The sequence below is a fragment of the Trichosporon asahii genome (assembly GCF_000293215.1).
Source record: "Trichosporon asahii var. asahii CBS 2479 unplaced genomic scaffold scaffold00070, whole genome shotgun sequence".
Lineage (NCBI taxonomy): Eukaryota > Fungi > Basidiomycota > Tremellomycetes > Trichosporonales > Trichosporonaceae > Trichosporon > Trichosporon asahii.
Window position 1 is genome coordinate 2,568,475 of NW_014040855.1, and position 18,092 is coordinate 2,586,566.

General features: G+C 58.5%; 9 protein-coding genes and 1 non-coding gene across 10 annotated transcripts; 8 read left to right on the forward strand and 2 right to left on the reverse strand.

The window, feature by feature from the left end:
* Positions 1–207: 207 nt before the first annotated feature.
* Positions 208–2,544, reverse strand: A1Q1_04838 (uncharacterized protein; the record flags this gene model as incomplete). The annotated part of the gene is made up of 4 exons (XM_014323076.1): positions 208–594; positions 658–1,259; positions 1,393–1,962; positions 2,013–2,544. The coding sequence occupies 4 exons, from the start codon at positions 2,542–2,544 to the stop codon at positions 208–210; spliced, it is 2,091 nt and encodes a 696-aa protein (XP_014178551.1).
* A 394-nt stretch (positions 2,545–2,938) lies between these two features.
* Positions 2,939–4,330, forward strand: A1Q1_04839 (uncharacterized protein; the record flags this gene model as incomplete). Its single annotated transcript, XM_014323077.1, has 1 exon — positions 2,939–4,330. One exon carries the CDS (start codon positions 2,939–2,941, stop codon positions 4,328–4,330), a length of 1,392 nt encoding a protein of 463 aa, XP_014178552.1.
* Positions 4,331–4,848: 518 nt separating this feature from the next.
* Positions 4,849–8,469, forward strand: A1Q1_04840 (uncharacterized protein; the record flags this gene model as incomplete). The annotated part of the gene is made up of 3 exons (XM_014323078.1): positions 4,849–4,994; positions 5,042–6,343; positions 7,386–8,469. The coding sequence occupies 3 exons, from the start codon at positions 4,849–4,851 to the stop codon at positions 8,467–8,469; spliced, it is 2,532 nt and encodes an 843-aa protein (XP_014178553.1).
* Positions 6,641–6,741, forward strand: A1Q1_t500. Its single transcript has one exon. It is a non-coding gene; the product is annotated as a tRNA-Pro (tRNA).
* A 539-nt stretch (positions 8,470–9,008) lies between the features above and the next one.
* On the reverse strand, positions 9,009–9,578 carry A1Q1_04841 (uncharacterized protein; the record flags this gene model as incomplete). The annotated part of the gene is made up of 2 exons (XM_014323079.1): positions 9,009–9,354; positions 9,409–9,578. The coding sequence occupies 2 exons, from the start codon at positions 9,576–9,578 to the stop codon at positions 9,009–9,011; spliced, it is 516 nt and encodes a 171-aa protein (XP_014178554.1).
* Positions 9,579–11,320: 1,742 nt separating this feature from the next.
* On the forward strand, positions 11,321–12,550 carry A1Q1_04842 (uncharacterized protein; the record flags this gene model as incomplete). The annotated part of the gene is made up of 1 exon (XM_014323080.1): positions 11,321–12,550. The coding sequence occupies one exon, from the start codon at positions 11,321–11,323 to the stop codon at positions 12,548–12,550; it is 1,230 nt and encodes a 409-aa protein (XP_014178555.1).
* Positions 12,551–12,818: 268 nt separating this feature from the next.
* A1Q1_04843 (uncharacterized protein) lies at positions 12,819–13,861 on the forward strand (the record flags this gene model as incomplete). Its single annotated transcript, XM_014323081.1, has 3 exons — positions 12,819–12,830; positions 12,882–13,351; positions 13,405–13,861. 3 exons carry the CDS (start codon positions 12,819–12,821, stop codon positions 13,859–13,861), a joined length of 939 nt encoding a protein of 312 aa, XP_014178556.1.
* Positions 13,862–14,300: 439 nt separating this feature from the next.
* Positions 14,301–14,942, forward strand: A1Q1_04844 (uncharacterized protein; the record flags this gene model as incomplete). The annotated part of the gene is made up of 1 exon (XM_014323082.1): positions 14,301–14,942. The coding sequence occupies one exon, from the start codon at positions 14,301–14,303 to the stop codon at positions 14,940–14,942; it is 642 nt and encodes a 213-aa protein (XP_014178557.1).
* A 396-nt stretch (positions 14,943–15,338) lies between these two features.
* On the forward strand, positions 15,339–16,079 carry A1Q1_04845 (uncharacterized protein; the record flags this gene model as incomplete). Its single annotated transcript, XM_014323083.1, has 1 exon — positions 15,339–16,079. One exon carries the CDS (start codon positions 15,339–15,341, stop codon positions 16,077–16,079), a length of 741 nt encoding a protein of 246 aa, XP_014178558.1.
* Positions 16,080–16,276: 197 nt separating this feature from the next.
* Positions 16,277–17,023, forward strand: A1Q1_04846 (uncharacterized protein; the record flags this gene model as incomplete). The annotated part of the gene is made up of 1 exon (XM_014323084.1): positions 16,277–17,023. One exon carries the CDS (start codon positions 16,277–16,279, stop codon positions 17,021–17,023), a length of 747 nt encoding a protein of 248 aa, XP_014178559.1.
* Positions 17,024–18,092: the final 1,069 nt, after the last annotated feature.

Sequence of the window (18,092 nt, forward strand, 5' to 3'; positions counted from 1 at the left end):
GTTATCCCTTGATTATGATAACGATACCAAACAACCTGTCACACTTTCAACTTGTAGTCTAATGCATACAACTCAGTTTCTTCTCGACTTGCAGTGTCGGGCCGTGGTGCCCGAATCCTCTCAGTCTGCAGTGCAGGGGGCGCCTCGCAAACTCTGAGCTTGCACACTTCTCCCACCTTGCGTGCTTCGCTCCTTGGTGCTCGACTTCTAGTCGTCGATGCGGAGCAGGTCCACGATCTCCGCCGCCTTGGCGTTGATCTCGCCGTGGCCCTGGAGCACATCGCCCAGATCGATGTCCTCTATGCCCTTCTTCTCCACAGGTCCGAGGCCCGCGACCCTAGCCCCATTCTGCCCCGTGAAGCCGCGGGAGACGACCTCGTGCATTCGCACAATCGAAGCCAGCACAAAGTCATGCCCGGAGTAGCCGTTCACGACACGGCGGGTGACTACGCTGCGGATTTTGGCCCATTCGGTGGTGCTAGGAGCAGATGGGAGAGAAACGAGGAATGCCGACTCGACGAGCGGAGGCCCCTCAATCGTCGAGAGATAAAGGAGGGCATGAAGGACAGTCAGCGCGCCGACAGAGGTACCAATCTGACGTCAGTTCAGATTCGAGATTGATTACCTCACCAAGGTGACCGGCCGCTCGCCCTGCACTCGCTGCGCCAGCACTTCGCCCAGCAGCCTGCCGGCCTTGATAGCGCGGTCCTGAGCGTTGCTCCACGAGTTGTCGAGCACGAGTGAGGTCGTCTTCCAGACTGTGACTGGCAGGGCGAGGGCGGCGTAGTAAGCACCGAGTGCTGTGCGCTTCAGGATCTCGGTACCAGCAAGCGTCTGAAGCTTGGACGTTATCCAGGCTTCCAGGTCGCGGCCAGTGGACAGCATCTGCTCCGTCTCGTAACGCAGGAGGAACACGTCGCGGCCGTCCTTCAGCCCGGCAGCTGATTCGGACTTGGACGTGCCAGTGGTGCCTGTCGTGCCGGAATGCGTAGATTGCGTGTCAAGAGAGACCGTGGTGTGAGGGGAGCAAACCGCACGCCACGCACCCAGAGCCTCGCTCCGCCCGACTGTCAGAAGACCTGGAATGATGACAGTTGCTGTCAAGCTCGGAGGAGTTGGCTTCGCGGCAGCAATATCCTGCACGTCTGCGTCCTTCGCTGGCGCCTCCTTCTCTGGCTGCGCCTCCGTCAGACCAGCCTGGAGGCTCATCTCCTTGAGCTTGGCTGCCCGCGCATCCAGAGTCTCCTCCACCTTCTGGTCTCTCGCGCGTCATACCAGATTCGCAGCATCTAAACGACTTGGAGGAATGTTGAACTGGGAGAAAAGCGCCTATGACCTCCCGCAATGCTCCTCCTGATTTGGTGTGAGGGGAGCAAACCGCACGCCACGCACCCAGAGCCTCGCTCCGCCCGACTGTCAGAAGACCTGGAATGATGACAGTTGCTGTCAAGCTCGGAGGAGTTGGCTTCGCGGCAGCAATATCCTGCACGTCTGCGTCCTTCGCTGGCGCCTCCTTCTCTGGCTGCGCCTCCGTCAGACCAGCCTGGAGGCTCATCTCCTTGAGCTTGGCTGCCCGCGCATCCAGAGTCTCCTCCACCTTCTGCTTGGCATCCGCCTCCTTCTTTTCGGCCTCCAGCTCGTCGTCTAACTCGAATAACACCTCGCTCTGGGCAGCCTCGTGTGTTGCTGCTGCTTGCCGCTCGAGCAGGTCCGCAACCTCGCCGGGTGTCGGTTTCGTGCCCGCTCCGACCTCGATGAACTCGAATTCCTCGACGCCGCGCCAGCGCTCGGCTACACGCCAACCAGCCAAGCCTCCTCCTGAGAGTCCGAACAAAGTACCGACCACGATCGGCGCGATTGAAGCTCCGAGGATTGCGCCCATCCCCGTGCCTGCCAGCAAGGCGGCAATAGCTGGTGCGGCGAGGCCGCCGGTGACACCGAGCAGGACACCACCCGCGATCACTCCGCCAGCGGTAGCTGATGTTAGTTCTGGAGAGTGGCAAAAAACTCACCTAGCCCACGGCCCAGAGCACCGCCCCATCCGTGCTTCTGCTTATCGCGCGCCTCCTCGACCTCCCCCTTGTGTTCTTTGTCGAGTGCCGTCATGAGCTTCTCGCTGACGTCCAATTCGGCACGGGGTAGCAAGTCGGCCGCATCGAGTCCCAGCAGCGTAAGCGCGCGGTGCGCCATCGCTCGCTCGCTAGCGGTGTACGCTAGCTTCTTCTCGTCGCTGCCTGTAGCCAGCGAGGCGTGTACTAAGGTCTGTGCGAGCGCTCGCTCCTCCGCGCCGCTCCATTCGTTCAGCTCTCTTGCAGCTGCAGTCACATAGGCCGGTTCAACGTCGGGCGGAACGCAGTCCTTGTCGAGTCCGAGGATCTTGAGCAGTGAGTCGAGCCACGCGGCCCCGCCGTCCCATGTCGCACCCGGTGGAGGTCGAGTGACGGCGCTCACTGCCGAGAGAGCGAGGACGAAGATGAGCTGGCGGGGAAGCTCTGGCGGCGCAGGTGAGCCAGACCCCTTCTTCTCGACGTCCGTTCCGGTCATGGCGAATGGAGTGAAGGCGGCATTGGGCCGAGGAAGACGGGAAGAAGTTTCAGGTTGTCAGGTAGCTCTGACGTCGACTGTGCTAATCGGGCGGCCAGGCACGGCACGTGAGTCGGTGGCGACTTGTGTCAGATTAAGGAAAAAAGTCTAATCGGATTACAGATCAGCTTAGTCAGATATCAATACGTTATACGCGTCTAGACGCAAAAAGCTTACCTCTCATTAGAAGACAGTTTGTAATGAAACGTAATCGCGATAGCATCATCCGAAGTCCGGCTTCCGTCTCGGCGCGCTCGGTCTTCGCCGACTTTCAGATCCGGCTACTACTCACAACCGCCCACACCTCATAAGGGGCGGGCAACACGTCCTCTTGCCCATCTTCTCGTCAATCATCATGCCCGATATCGTCACCTACCCGCCCTTCCACGGGCCGAGCATCGCGCCCTCGCCTTGCGTGCCGCCAAAGGAGCTGCTGCCGCTGTTGCGACCGCCGCCTTCGACTCCCCCTCCCCATCCGCTTCGACCTGAGATTGACCCTCTGCCCGCCAGCTACACCCGTTCTCTGCACGCTGCTCCCGCTGCTTGGCCAAAGCACCTCCGCGAGAGTAAGGGAGAGTACTCTCGAGACTCGACGCCGTTCGGCCCTCCGGCTGCTGCGAATGAAGGCAAGGAGGAGCGCGCCAAGCGCATCGTGGCTGGTAAAGACGAGTGCATCAAGCTGCGCGAGCAGGCGAAGGAGTGGGACATCGAGGAGGCAAAGGCTGGAGGCCACCCCCCGCAGTGGCTTGCTGTGGAGCGCTGGAAGCGCAACGACCCGCACTCCGACGGCATCACGCTCGTCCTGACGCATGCGAACGGACTTCCGAAGGAGCAGTGGCACCCTCTCCTGCGCCGCGCGATCGCCGCGTCTGATTCTGGCGCTCCAGGTGGACTGTTCGGTAACGGCAAGCCTGTTAAGGGATCAACGCCGATTATCAACGACATCTGGCTTCTCGAGGACACGCACCACGGCTGCTCTGCTGACCTGAACGCCGGCAAACTCGCCCGTGTCGTGGCGTGGGCCGATGTGCCGCGCGATGTGCTCAACTTTGTCACGCATGTTCTTCCCTCCGCGGTTAATTCGAACTCCTACGCTCTCGACTGGACCGACAAGGAGGCCCCTGTTAAGAACCTCGTCGGCCTCGGTCACTCCCTAGGCGGCAACGGCCTTGTGCAAGCAGCGGCGCTGCGGCCCGACCTCTTCAGCTCCCTCTTCCTCGTTGAGCCGATGACGCAACCCGGACTCGGCCGGCCAATGATGCGCAAGATGGGCGATCCGATCCCGCTCGGCGCGCTGAAGCGACGCAACATCTGGCCCTCCCCCGCCGACGTCAAGAAGGACGCCATGACCAAGACGTGGGACGAGGACGTGTGGCGTCTCTGGCTGTCCCATGGCATCGTGCCAGTCGACTACAGCAAGCCTGACGGTGAGGTCACGCTCGCGACGGCACCGTGGGCTGAGTGCGCCGTGTTCTCGGACCCGGTCGGACCGCAGCGCGGATGGTACGCCCTGCCCAAGGTTCGTTGCCCTGTGGGATTCATCATGGCTGGTAATCCCACCTGGCTCGGCGGACCGGATGTCACGAAGGAGATTCCCTGGCGCGCACCCCGCGGCCGCAACGAGAGACTCATGGATGCAGGGCACCTTGCGATCCAGGAGAGGCCGGACCTTGTCGCGGACAGTTTCTGGAGGTTCCTCACGACGCTCAGCGCGGGCGAGTGGGACAAGACGGACGCTAAGCTTTAGACAGGTATAAGTCGGTAGACAACTAAAATGAATAGCAGATTGTGAAGCCACTGATCGGACGAGTGACTGATAAACTGATGGCGGATCGACAGTCTTCTGCTTTCACAGGATGGCCATGGGCCGGGGCGGCACCATGTATCCTCGTCAACTCAAGAGCACCTGCTATCTCCCCGCTTCCACCACACACTACAAGCCATCCGTACGTGCGCCTCACCACCTCGAGGCACTCACTTGATAACATGATGCTGTGAGATTGCTTGGTACTCTCGTTGCTCTGTGCCAGAAACCCCAAACTCACTGCAACATTGTTATGGGCACAGTAGGGGCAAATCGATAGGCCTCAGAAGAGTCAACGCAGCTTCCGTCTTCCCTCGTTCAGTGCTCCCGCTCGACGTATTCCTTCTTGAAGTCATGCTCACCCCTCTTGTTCTGACAATGCATAGTTGAGGGACAATGTACATACATAGCACCCCATGTCTTGCTTATTCAAAGCATCGTGTGGACAATCGTCGATCCCCATGGTGCCAAGCGGAGGCAACTACGGCTGGTGCGCCCTCGCCACACATGAGCGTCAACACGTCAACTTGACTCATCTCCCCCCACGATCTTCCTTCCTCACTCTCTTCCATTCACTGCATCCTCCCTTCACCATGCGCAAGCCTCGGTAGGCATCGTTTTCAAGACCATCACTGACATGCCCAGGATTATCAGCAGCCTCTACTACCCGCACATCGTCGACACCATCTTCGACCATGCGCCCCTCGCCTCCCTTCTCGTCATGCGGTGTGCCAACAAGGTATGGCGCGAAAAGGCCGACCGCCGCATCGCCTACCATCTCGTTGTTAAGGGCGATTCCACCCCGTTCGAGGTCCATGCTGGTCTGGTTGGCGAGCGCCTTATGACCGTCACAGAGGAGAACATGGCCCGGGCTAAAGAGATCCAGCCTTCTTGGGCCAAGTTCGTGCGTGTTATCGACATCGGCGCAACATCTTGTCACAAAGAGGTCTGCCGTCTCCTCAGCGCCTGGAAGGTCGACGAAAGCTACGAGACGATTCGCTATGTCGACGGTCCCCCTGTGTTCGACAAGTATTCCAAGCTCAACAAGCAGCCTAAGCGAGTCGTCTTCCTCCGCTCCTACACAGTCACCGGTCACTTTGAGGAAGACAACCACAAGACTATGGACCGCTTGATCTACTCTGAGCGCTTCATCGGCAAGCCCGGTAGGAGCGGGGGCTCTGTCATCCTGCACCAAGATCAGCCCGCCGCTTATGTGCCCGAGAGCCCCTTCGAACATCACTCGCTTATCACTCCCTGCTTTAGATCTTATCCCCTGGTGGTGATCCTGCATGGATGGAGAGAGCCGGTCACCGGCCCCGAAGCGGTGGCAGGCGACATCGAGTTGGCGTTCCAGGGCAACCTTGGACACGTATTCAAGATTATCAAGCAGAACGTCCGAAGCAGAGTGCCTAAGCTGACGATTGGCAGGGATCTTGATGGTGACCCGGTCACAATTGTGGGCATGGAGACTCTTTCGCCGAGCTCAGTGGGACTGAAGGAGGAGGATCTGGACGGAAAGACCTTGCAACAGGTCCTCTGCGACCTGCTCCAGAAGGAGTGGGACGAATTGATGGGTTATGGCGCCTCCGAGGAAGAGGACAGCAACAGGGACAGTGAAAGCGACGGCACCGATGAGGACGAGAACAGTACTGTCAACTCCTACCTCTTGATCCGCAAGGCGATGCGCAAACATCGTCCTCCTCTCCAGATCGCCTTCAAGACGCTTGAAGAGTGGCGAGCCACCCGTAACTTGTCCGACTACGAGATCGAAACGTCCCCCGTCCTCTCGGTCCGCAGGAACTACTGGTCTCTTCGCAAGCCGGTCGTCGATCGGCCCCCTCCTCGTCGCCGTCACTCCATCGATGGCGAGCCCAGCTCCCGCAAGCCGGCACGAAACATGTTCCTCTCTCCCCTGCCTCCTGATGTTAGACGGCGCCTGCTCGAGAACTTCAATCTGTAAAGTAGACGATATGTAGCATATGCAGTGACCATGCCCTTCACGAGCAGATGTGCCGCGCAACTGTGGCCTGGAACTATGAGGTGGAGGTGGTTCGGTAGCGGCCGACTGATCGCCTCGGTTTTCGTCGTGCCGCAGCAGGGGCGCAACTCTGTGGCACTGGTTTATGCTCACATCAGCTGTCCACACTATTCCTCGAGTTTTCTACCCAACGGCTGCATAGAATCGCACGATTCTTGCATCATTGGAACCCTCTTGAGCAGGGGAGTCGCACACAGAGCGTGAAAACACGCGGGGCATCAATGGTGTAGTCGCTATCATACTTCCTTCGGGTTCTTTACGATCCGGATGAAACATCCAATGGAAGTGGTCCTGGGTTCAAATCCCAGTTGGTGCCGGTTTTTGTTGCCGTCCTGTGCATTGGAGGGGTGCGCGATTGGCACAGAAGTCGAGCGCGACTGGTTGGAAGACATGGGATAATCCTGGGGCGAAAGGGAAGATAATCGCGTGTCAGGCACGGAATCGCCCATCTGACGGAACCCTTCGGTTTGGGCCGATATTCGAATCTTGGGGCAGAAGTCGCAAGAATGGTGCACAGTTGCACTGCGTAGGACTGGGTTGCGATGCATCATTCGGCCTCGGGAGCGCTATTGTTGCAGACAATGGCATGCGTGAACCACAATAGCCGATATCACGTGCGCTACTGGTCTGTGTGAGCGCCCAACCCACCCGCTGCGCAGGCTAGGCGATGGACTAGCTTCGCTCCCCTCCCCGCTGTCGACCACTTGCGCCCGAAATCATATTTCCCCCCTTGTCACGATCTTCCATCTTGTCTTCGCCCACCCTTTCACTCAGCATTGACACCACCATTCTCATGTCGCTGCATCCACTCCCTCAGGTCCCGCTCTCCCTTCTCACGTCTACGTCGTTCGTTACCCCTCACTCATCGGCGTCCACCTCCACTCTCACGCCACCGATCACCGCTGCGCAGCCCATCCCGGCCGATGTGTGAGTTCACTTGAAGGGCGCAACTAACAACAGGCTTCTTGATGCCGCTTGCTATCCACACATCATCGATGTCATCTTCGCCCAATCCTCCCTCTCTTCCCTCCTCGTGCTGCGCCGTGTGAGCAAATCCTTCCGCACACTGGCCGATCAGCGCATCGCCTTCCACCTCATTCTGCGTGGCAACAAGCTGCCCATTGAAATCCACTCGGGCTTGCTAGGCCATCGTATTGCAACGATCGATCTGAACAACTTCGGCCTCGCGGTTCGGGACCGTTTCCCGTGGGCCGGCACGGCCAGCGTCCTCGATATCGATGCAACGGGAGACTTGAAGGAGCTTTCACTGTTGCTCCTGGCCTGGGACTTGAAAGAGCTCAAGATCCTGAGGGTGGTCAAAGGTGCCCCGAACTACCTTCATGAAAATCTAGGCTTGCCAAAATCAGAGAGGGCGGTGTACTTCTCGGCCGACTTTAAGATCAGCCCCGACCCACTCACTTTCCTCCGCCACTCGCTCTTCTTTTCCAGCACGGTCGTTATCAACAAGACAGCCCCCACCAGGGTGGCGACAGCACCTCGTCGGTACGAGCTGAGCCCCTTTTGCTGGGCTAGCTACATTGTCGTTATCATCAAGAAGTGGGAGACGCCAATCACGCCTCCGGACAAGGTCAAGGGCAGTCTTCGCGCCGCGCTTGAAGGCAACATGGGCGAGACGTTCCACATTCTGTCCGCGGCCACCAAGAGTTTCATGCCCTCCGTGTTAGTAGTTGGACTCGAGACACTCTCTCCCGGCGCAATGGGATTGCACGCGCACGAGCTTCGCGGGAAGAGCCTGCAGGACGGCCTGCGCTCCATCCTGAAGGAGGAGTGGGAGAAGGAACGCAAAGCCGAGTGGGACGGGCTCAAGCGATTCCGCACGCAGGCAGGGCTGGCGGCTCCTGACAGAAGTCTCCTCGAGTCAAAGAAGTTCCGGTTCAAAACACTCACTGTTGAAGAGTATAGGCGAGCGATTGGGGAGGGCGAGTGGGAGATTGAGACGAGCGAGGAGGTGCGCTTCGTGAATAGAAGCGAGGGGAGGAGGCTGCATGACCGCTTCTTCCCCAATGCCAACACTCTCTTCTGAAGTGGAGGGGTAGGCAAGGAGCCGTCGTTGTGAAGCATAGTTGTATCGTATGATATCCTTCTTATCAGGTTGTAGCGACGTTGTAATGAGTATGAGAACCAATGAGAAGTTGGCCCGACGTTTCGATCATAGCCGATGGCTGGTCGATCTGCTCAATAGACTGGGTGGCGAGTGATTCACAATGCAAGGAAAAGTTGCACTCCGCAGCACGGGGCCGTTTTCCTCCATGTACCTTATGCACTTGAGAGTTCCGAACTGCTTTGCATGCTTGCTGCAGAGCCTGCATGCATCGGCTTGTTGCATAACTAACATCGTTCACGGTCCGAACGGAACTGAACTTGACTGGGGTAGCGTCTTGATAAGCACGTGTCGTTATCGCAATCTGTGGAGTCGGGCCGGTTTTGCCGGTCGAACGATCGAGCTTAAGTTCACGCAGGCCGCGCACATGACGGCGTTACATCCCCCACAACTTGTACTGCTATGCATTTCACACTACTTCTAGTGTCCATATATCACTTTTCCTCGTGCTACAATCTGGCCTACTCGAAAGGGTGCATTTGGCTCTCCTCAGCAGCCTGGAGGACCCACATTTGCTCCGCCTTGCCATCCGCGCACTCGGCGAGCTTGACAGTCTTGCCATCCCCGAGCCCCTCGGGCAGGTCCCAGCAGCTCTTGGAGCCCTTTATGCGCCAAAGCCCGTGGTCCGAGTTGAAGCGCATCATCTCCGAGTCCATGCAGTAGGTCAGCTTGAGCGAGCCGTCCTCGGTGCCCGTGAGACACCAGCGGGAGTTGCCGAACTGGAAGCGCCACGTCGAGTACGCCTGCAGACCGCGCTGGTTGGACATCAGGTGCCAGCCTTGCGACTGGGATTTGTCGCAGTTGTGTCTGGGGTTAGCTATAAGGAGGGGAGCAAAGGGATTTGTAAATGGGGGGACTTACAGAACGACAGAGGAGCCGTCACCGGGCTCGCCGTCGACGGACAGGCAGTAGGCATCGGCGCCCTCTGAGCCGGCCGGGTGGACGGTCCAAGATCCCTCGCCGTGGGAGGGAATGGGTGCAGCAAGAGCAGCGGCGGCAGCAGCGATGAGGGCAAGCGTCTTGATGAACATGTCGTAGTCGTTATCTGGTCGTAGTTGTGGTGTCGGTCGTAGGTCGCGGGGTCGTGAACAATGTTGAAGTGACGAAGAGAAAAAAGTTGCATCGGTCCAGGAGGGAGCGTTATGTACCCCGACGTCTGGATCTGAGCTAGCGGCGAATGTCTCAGAGACTCACACGGCGTACAATGGCGCGCAGGCTGTGCCGGAGGGGCGGCGATCAACCCCCACCAGATGGCTGGTCCACGACGCTGCCGACGTCTTCCCCAGCGATCGCTTCGGTTCCCAGCGATCTCCCTTCGCAACCAGATTCTCTCAACGGCTCGCAGGCAACGCAGCACAGCGAAGCATGCAGCCCGCACCGTATCGCGGGTGATCGCACGATGACCAGCGGCGCACACATGTGCATGTAGGTCAGGTGCTGGTGCGTCACACCGTCACGACGCGAGTGACGACTACGAGGAACATGACGGAGGGCTACGCGGCTTCGCAGGGTGGAGGAACATTGTCGACTCAGGGTGTCGCTTCGATTGATTACCGGAGCACCGAACCTGAAATTCCGGCCTCATGTTCTCCGTCTCTTCCTGCTGCAGAGTGGTGTGAAGGTCCTGCGTTCGGTGGTACCTGCTCACATGCTGGGGGATATGACGGGGCATAAGGAAGGTGACGGCCCTTTGTCATCTGATTACCGGCTTGGATACCCGCATACCTCGGAGATTTGCATCAGGTCGATTGGTATCTTCGGGGACGACCGTATGCCGCAATCAGGTGTCATGCACGTACCAGTGAGATCAGCTTCTCTTACCTCTGGAGCGTGTGCAGGTGCCGCGTGCTCAAATCTCAAAGAATCATTGCATTTATCCAGAGGGAGTCATACAATGTCCTTTCTCTAGTATGGGGCGCAGTTGGTAACGCTGGGGACCCGTGGGAGACCGTGGATCTAGCGAGGTCGACCTCAGACGCCAAAAAGATGGAATCGAGCATGTGAACATCAATCGAAGCTTGGGGCATCGGAGTGTCCGTGGGAGACCTTGAAACTCGCAAGGGCGGTGAAGGCGATGTGCACATGTGCATGGCGGTCAGCGGCCTTGTGGCCGCCATCCCTCCGCACGAGAGCTGACTCAACCAGCGGCATTCTCTCCACAAGCAATGAGTGATCTAAGCGTCCCACATTGCCCTGCTGGAGCACTTTCGGCCCTCGCTATATAGCATGTCAGGAGAGCACAAAATCGCGCAACTGGTACAGGAACAGCAACTGAGATGCACCCTTACGTAACCCGTCCAAACTCTAACTCGACTCCGCCTCCACGCTCATCTGCTGAGGTTGGTACGCGTTTGTCTTCTCCCACTCTTGCCACCCAACCTCGCACAATGGACAGACCTCACGCAGTGTTCGATCGCGGTCTCGATCGAGATCGCCGCCTCTGCAATCGCGGTGATCGACACCCTCTGGCCGTATCTCGGATCCGGACCAATCGTTGACTCGAACCTCACCCAGGACGACTCAGCGTTGCAACTTTGGTGCGCAGGCTGTGCTGGTTGATGCATTCGCCGCTCGACGGAAGACAGTGGACAATGGTATAAACGTTGGAGTGCACTGACGCTGCAACTACTCATCTTCTAACAGACTTCCCTCCCGCCTCTCTGCCCTCCCCATTCACTCATCTGGCCTCCCCTTTCTCCTACCCCTCCAGCAGTCTTTCCACCTCCTCGACTTCTTGCTCACGACCCACTCGATCCGAGACAACGACAATACCATGCGTGTGGCGGTAATCGGTTGTCTACACGGCGACCAGCACCGGATGTTCACTGAACAGTCCAACGTCGACCTGATCCTTTGCTGCGGCGACTTCCAAGCCCTTCGCAATTCTCACGACCTCTCCGCTACGTGCAGCCCGGAACGGCACCGCAAACTCGGCACTTTTCACGAGTATTACAAAGACGACCGTAAGGTGCCCCTCACGATCGTGATCGGTGGTAACCACGAGTCATCAGCGTACATGGCCGAGCTGTTCTATGGCGGCTGGCTCGCGCCCAACATCTACTACCTCGGCGCCGGCGGCAGTGTCATCGTAAACGGGCTGCGCATTGCCGGGGCGAGCGGCATCTACTCTCGCCCCGACCTGTTCAACAAGGGCCACTACGAGCGTGTACCCCTTTCCGAGTCCGATGCCAGATCAATCTATCACCTCAGGTCATATACCGAGGAGCGCCTCAGCTTGCTCCCGCCCGTCGACATCTTCCTTTCGCACGACTGGCCTGTCGACATCACAGAGTTTGGAGACCAGGCCGACCTTCTCCGCATCATGCCCCGCTTCACGCGTGATGTAACTGCAGGCTGTTTTGGCGCTCCCGCTCTCTCCCGGGTCATGGTGGCAACGGCACCGCGGTACTGGTTCGCTGCGCACATGCACGTCAAGTTCCCCGCGGTGCGACAGTATTTACCCACCAAACGCAAGCCCGATCACGACTACGACCCCGCCCCGCAGCACTGGCTAAGGGATCATGCCCTGTCTCCTTCTCGCACGGTTGAGGTGCCGGAGCACAGTGGATGTGCGACACGTTTCCTCGCGCTCTCAAAGCCGCATCCGAAGAAGCACGATTGGTTTGAGGTCCTCGACATCCCCTTCCCCGACGAGACGACACCACTCAAGCTCAGCTTTGACCCCGAGTGGCTCGCGATCTGCAAGGCGACACATCCCCTGCCGCAGGGTCAGCATGCTCCGCCTCTGCCAAAGGACATCCGAGTCAAGATCACTGCCGCGCGAGTCGGTCTCGACGAGAAAGCGAGTGGCCCAGTGTCGAACGTCCAGACGTTCGCGAAGACAGCCCCTGGCGAGGGAGAAGGCACACCTGAGCCGCATTACGCGAACCCGCAGACGACTGCGTTCTGTGCCATGCTTGGCATCGAGGATGTGACGAACCCGAAGGCTGTGGCCAAGGGTGTCGGCAAGGGCAGGGGCAAAGTGCGGAAGAACGGCAGGTAACTTATCGATGGCTATCAGCCTCGGCCGTTCGGTTGTTGTCGCAACTGGTCTAGCACTTCGAGTGAACTTATGGGAACAAGATCTAACCCTTACACCACCCCTCGATGAATCGCTCTGGCTTGGCACACGCGCGATGAGTCAACCACACTAGCAGCAAGATTGGACGTACGCAGCGCCTCTCTAACCCTCTGTATATATCCCACGACATCCCATGCATTGATTACGACGTGATTCCGCATTCACCCATCACGCATCAGAGCACATCAAGATGCCCGTGATTGTAAGTCTCGTCGTCTGAGTTTATACTGACTTCTAGCAAATCCGTGTCGAGACACCACCCGATGCCGAGCTCAATCTCTCGCAAGATGGGTGGAAGATGGTCATCAACTTGCCCCCGGGAGCGGCAGTGAGCGTCACTCGGGACGCCGCTTCTTCTAGTGTCGGCAGCCCAGCCGCAGTCCGCGAGTCCTCCCGCCTCGCCAAGCGCACCTTTGACGAACTCTACGGCAGCTCGGTCCCCACTCAGCAACTCGTTGGCATGCACCACGGCGTTCACTACGGCGTCGCTGCCTTGCAGAAGAACCTGGAAGCGATGTGGCCCACCGAAGGCGATGGTCACCGTGATGACGATGGTGATGTGGACGTCTGCCTCTGCCATTGCGCAAAGGAGGTTGACTTCGCCGCTGTTCTTCCCGGCGAGCGCGAAGAGGCTAGCGACGCGGAGCCAGACGACTATGCCGACGAGTCGGACATGGACGACGACGAAGTCGCCGCCGATCACCCTTACTGTGGACAGAGAACGTGACGCCTAGACCGGCCATGCTCCATCCCTCCACGCTGAGCTGTTTCTACAGTGAGAGGGAGCTGGGCGTGCTTAAGGAGGCGTTTGGGATTCTTAACGGTGATGTGGGTGAACCGGATCTTGTGACCTCCCAAGGTAACAGGTGGGCGATCGAGGCAAGAGAGAAGGAGGAGGGAGAGAGGGAGGCAAAGCGGTGCAGAACTGAAGGAGCCGCGGAGAGGATCAATGTCGAAGCAGCCGATTCCCAAGATGTTGATATGAAGGACGCCAAGACTTCGCAAGAGACGCCTGAGGGTACCAAGCCCCAGTCGACGGTCAGCAAGTGCTCGCAGTATACTCCCTGGTCCTTCGTGAGCGACGAGGAACCGGTCGAAGTTAGGACTCCTCTCCCGCCCAGTCCCCATCCCGATTACGAGGACTGTGTCTTCAACCCCGCCCAGTCGCCCACAGGCGGCAACAGAAGCGAAAACGATAGCGATGGAAGCAGGGGCATCTGGATCCCGATGTAGAGGACACAGGTCGTGGCCAGGGAGGAATCCTACGGCTTGATGAAGAAGGTCCCCAGCAGTGGGGATAGAACGAGTGTTTCCTTTCCTCTGACACCCCGGCTTCAACCACCTTAGCCACAGCCTTCCACCAAAATGCAGCCCCGCTTGCCCGTTTTTGCAACAGTCCAGTGCTCCAGCACTGATTATCTGCGACTTTAAGGACCTCAACAATAGCGTCCTCAGTAGCCTGCAAGTAGCGGCTGCAATTATGCAACTACCTGAGCGCATTCGTGTCGCAAAAGATTAACGCCCAACCTCGTCCATTGATAGAGGCTTCGAACAATGTGCCCACACCTTTGACAGAGCTAGCCTGGGTAAGCGTCTCAAGATTGACTCACCTACTAAAGGATCCTACAGACGCACTCACTGCAGCACATTCCCAGACCGCCTCTCTTCCGCCATGTCCAGGAACAGCCCGACTCTGCCTGCTCCCCCTGGGCTTCTCCCATCAGCGCTATCGATGGTCTTCCCTTCGCTCGAGTTTTCAGGAATTGGGGCCCCGACAGTGGAGGGGTTCATAGCCGCCCTTGAGACCCAGCTCGAAGCCACACGCAGTGCGAAGGTCGAGGGTCAGATCGCCTCTCGTCTCACCGGCCGCGCATTGCTGTGGTACGTGCACTGCACCTCTCCGCCCGAGGCCAACCGCGTCCACAATGAGGAGGCATATCTGACTCTCCGCGAACAGTTGACTCGCATGTTCTCTCGCCAGAACCGCACACCGCAGAGCGTCTTCAATTGCCTCACACAGGGTGTCAACTCGACCAACGAGTACTTCGAGAAGTATTGCCTACTCGCCCTTCGGGCTAACGAGGGCATCGACAACTACTTCCGCCACGTGTGGTGGATCCATGGACTGCAGCCGGAGCTGAGGGACTTTGCACTCGACCGCATGGCCAACTACCGGACCTTCACGGAGCTCGTACAGGCAGTGCACGTTGCTGAGCGCGAGCTTCTGCGGAAGTACGCACCGAGGTTCAAGTTTCAGCTTACTCCCGTCACGGAGGGCACGAGACGTTCCTTGCCCCGCGAGAATGGGAACTAGCAACTGTGATTGTTCAGGAGATTAGCAGTATGCAACGTGTTAGCAGGAGTGAAGTGACGATGCAGGATGTTGTAGCAGTACCGGTTCCGATCGCTTGGTTCCGTCGCGTGCTCGACGAAAATACCGCATTCCGCCACCAATCCACCGGCCAAGCAGAAAACAGCGCACCAGGCTAAATCCTCTCACTGATCAAGCGATGTGCTAGTCGGAACCCATGCATGCATGTGTTGAAGCACATGATGTGCCATATTAGCTCCCCGCTCCGCATAAGCCGATCAGATTCGATTAATCACGCAAGGCGGACAAAAGTACATGCGGGCCTTCTTAAACGGAGAGGATGATGGGACGCTCACCATCATGCATGACTTCGAGCTCTCCCTCACACTCACCCTCTCAATGGTTCCGCCATGCCTTTCCTTTCCTACCCTCACGTTCTCGGGGATCGGCGCGCCGACCGTCGAAGATTTCATTGCCGCTCTCGAAGGCCAGCTCTCCGCGAGCGACGCTCCCCTGCTTCCCGGCCAAATCAGTGGGCGATTGACCAGCCGCGCTCTATTGTGGTACACGGAGACGATCTGCGGCCACCACTTCCGCCTCACCGACGACGGGTACCGAGACCTGCGCTCACGACTGCTGGCCGAGTTCTCGCTGAGGGAGCGCAACCCGCAGCGCATCTTCCGCACGTTGACTCAGGGCTACCTCTCGGTCGAAGAATATGCGACAGAGTGGAGGACGCTGGCCGGCCATCTGGGCGAGGATGTCGAGAGCTACTTGAACCGTACATGGTGGGCTTACGGACTCCGGAGTGAACTGCGCGATATCGCTCTCGCGGCCATGCACATATCGACTTTTGGAGAGCTAGCGGGTGAAGTACATCGCGCTGAACGGCTACTCTGTCCACGAACTTCGCAGCAGTGCAGAGAAGTTCAGCAAGCATGCTCCTGCAGCCAAGGCGAGAGCGACTGGGACGAGGATAGCACCTGGGAGATGGAGACCACTGGATCGACAGAAGAGACGAAAGTAGCCGAGGATATCCAGCGAACGAATGGCGATACCGCAGGGCTTGGAGGGTCAACCGATGCGGAACTGGTGAAACTGTTCGGAGAGCTCCTGAGAGCCCGTCTGCTTAGTCCATAGCGGCATGCAGCAGATCTCCTGGCGTTTCGTTCTGTCCGTTGACACATGCATCTGATTCCACTGGCCCCCATGAAATCAGTCGCGTCACGTTAGCTCAGAGCCGCGCGGTGACCAACCCACGAGTCCACCCGCCGCCCTTCTCATTGCATCAACATCATCACAACCTTCCCCCTCACCATCGCGAACATCACCGCGCCATGACGTTCGCCAATGCGCTGTCGCCAGTGCCAATCCGCCCCTTCTCAGGCGGCACCTCATACACCGTTGAAGAGTTCCTGACCACGGTCGACTATGTCTCGACGGCGCCGCGCACTCCCGGAAGTCTGTTCGCATATCTCGAAGGCCGCGCTCGATTCTGGCTCACGCACTACGCCATGTCGAACACCGTCCCGGGCACTGAGGAGGGGTACGCCATACTCCGCTCTGCACTCCTCGGCGAGTTCTCCCTGGATCCTAACATGAGGGACACGAGGGAGGCGTACCACGCCTTCCGGGCTTTGACGCAGTACACGGCCGGCGTGCAGGAGTATGCGGACGCTTATCGACGGGCGGCAAGAGATGGGCGGTTCAGCATCGAGGACCACTTCAACCGGATGTGGTGGGTCCTGGGATTGAGAGAGGAGATAAGGGAGACGCTGTGCGAGAGGTTACCACTGCTGCTCTCATGGAGGGAGATCGTGGCTGAGGCGGTCTGGATTGAGAGGGAGAAGGGCTTGGATGCGGATGCAGGCAGGAGAGAACCTCGGGAGTCGAGAGACTCGAGGGAGAGGGACAGAGAGCGAGAAAGGGAGAAGGAAAGGGAAAGGGAGAGGAGGGATCACCGGGAGAAGGACGGACGACATCGACACGGCCACGAGAGCGGGGAAACGCTGGACCTCTCGAGACTGAATCGTTCGGTTCAAGATACGCTCATATCGGTTGTCAACAAAGCCAAGGGTGACTAAGCACTCCGTGCTCGAGACTTCCCGCTTCGGTCCGCGGCGTCTGGTCCGCAAAGATAGATCATGTGCTAGTGACAATGTGCATTTGATGTGATAGATGTGAGAACTCACGCTGACACTCATGTCTGACGATGAGAGAATGAGAGCAACATGTTGGATCCCTCCCGGGCAACTCACCCGCCTATCGTTCTCCCTGTGCGTCTGCATCAGCCAGTGACTGTCCTATGCTGTTCAGTCAGCACGGAGAGCTGAAACGCAAGTGCGAGCTCCAGTGACACGATATCCGGCGCAGAGAACCACCGCCGACCTGCGAGACCTGCGACGGCCGGTTCCGCCGGCCCCACAGCCAGTCGCCGTCTACCCCACCTTCCCCGCTTTCCTCGCTGCCCACGGGTACTGGCTAGGGGACTTTAACGCGGCACGGGTCATGCACCTTCAGTTACCAGTTACCAGGTCCGGTTGTCACGTGGATCGGATCATAGAGCGGCGGAGGGGGACGGGTGAGTCATAAAGAGCGGGCGAGTTTGCGAGCAAGTTTTGCAGCCCCTCTCCCTGTCTTTACATAACCTGCGCTCTCGAGAGCGCTGACGACGAGGCAGAAGCATGGAACTATCATAGCTTGGAGGCAGCACAGGTGGAATGATGACAAAGTAAACCACAGATCCGGAGCGAACTAAAGGTAGTCACCGAGGCTGCGCCGGTCTTGGCGCCGTGTGTCCCCAACTCTGCCGAGATAGTCGCCCGGCCTTCATCAGGGGGCGTCACAATCCGATATCGGGCTCTTGTCATTTGGTCTTCGGCGCAGGCCGAGCGGCAGAGGCTTTCTCGGCTACGGCGCTCGTCTGGAGTCCAGGGACGTACCCCGCGCCGAAACTCTGCAGCGTGCGTGGGGCCATGCAGCTGAGCAAGCAGCGCAACTGTTGTCCTGGACACATGCAGAAATGCAGATGTTCGCATTGCTTAAACTCCCTCTCAAAACTGGTCGATATACTCCACATTGACGAACGACCGGTACAGGCGAGCTGTCGATCGACTTGACAGCGCTATTCAGCGACAATTGCGATCTGCAATC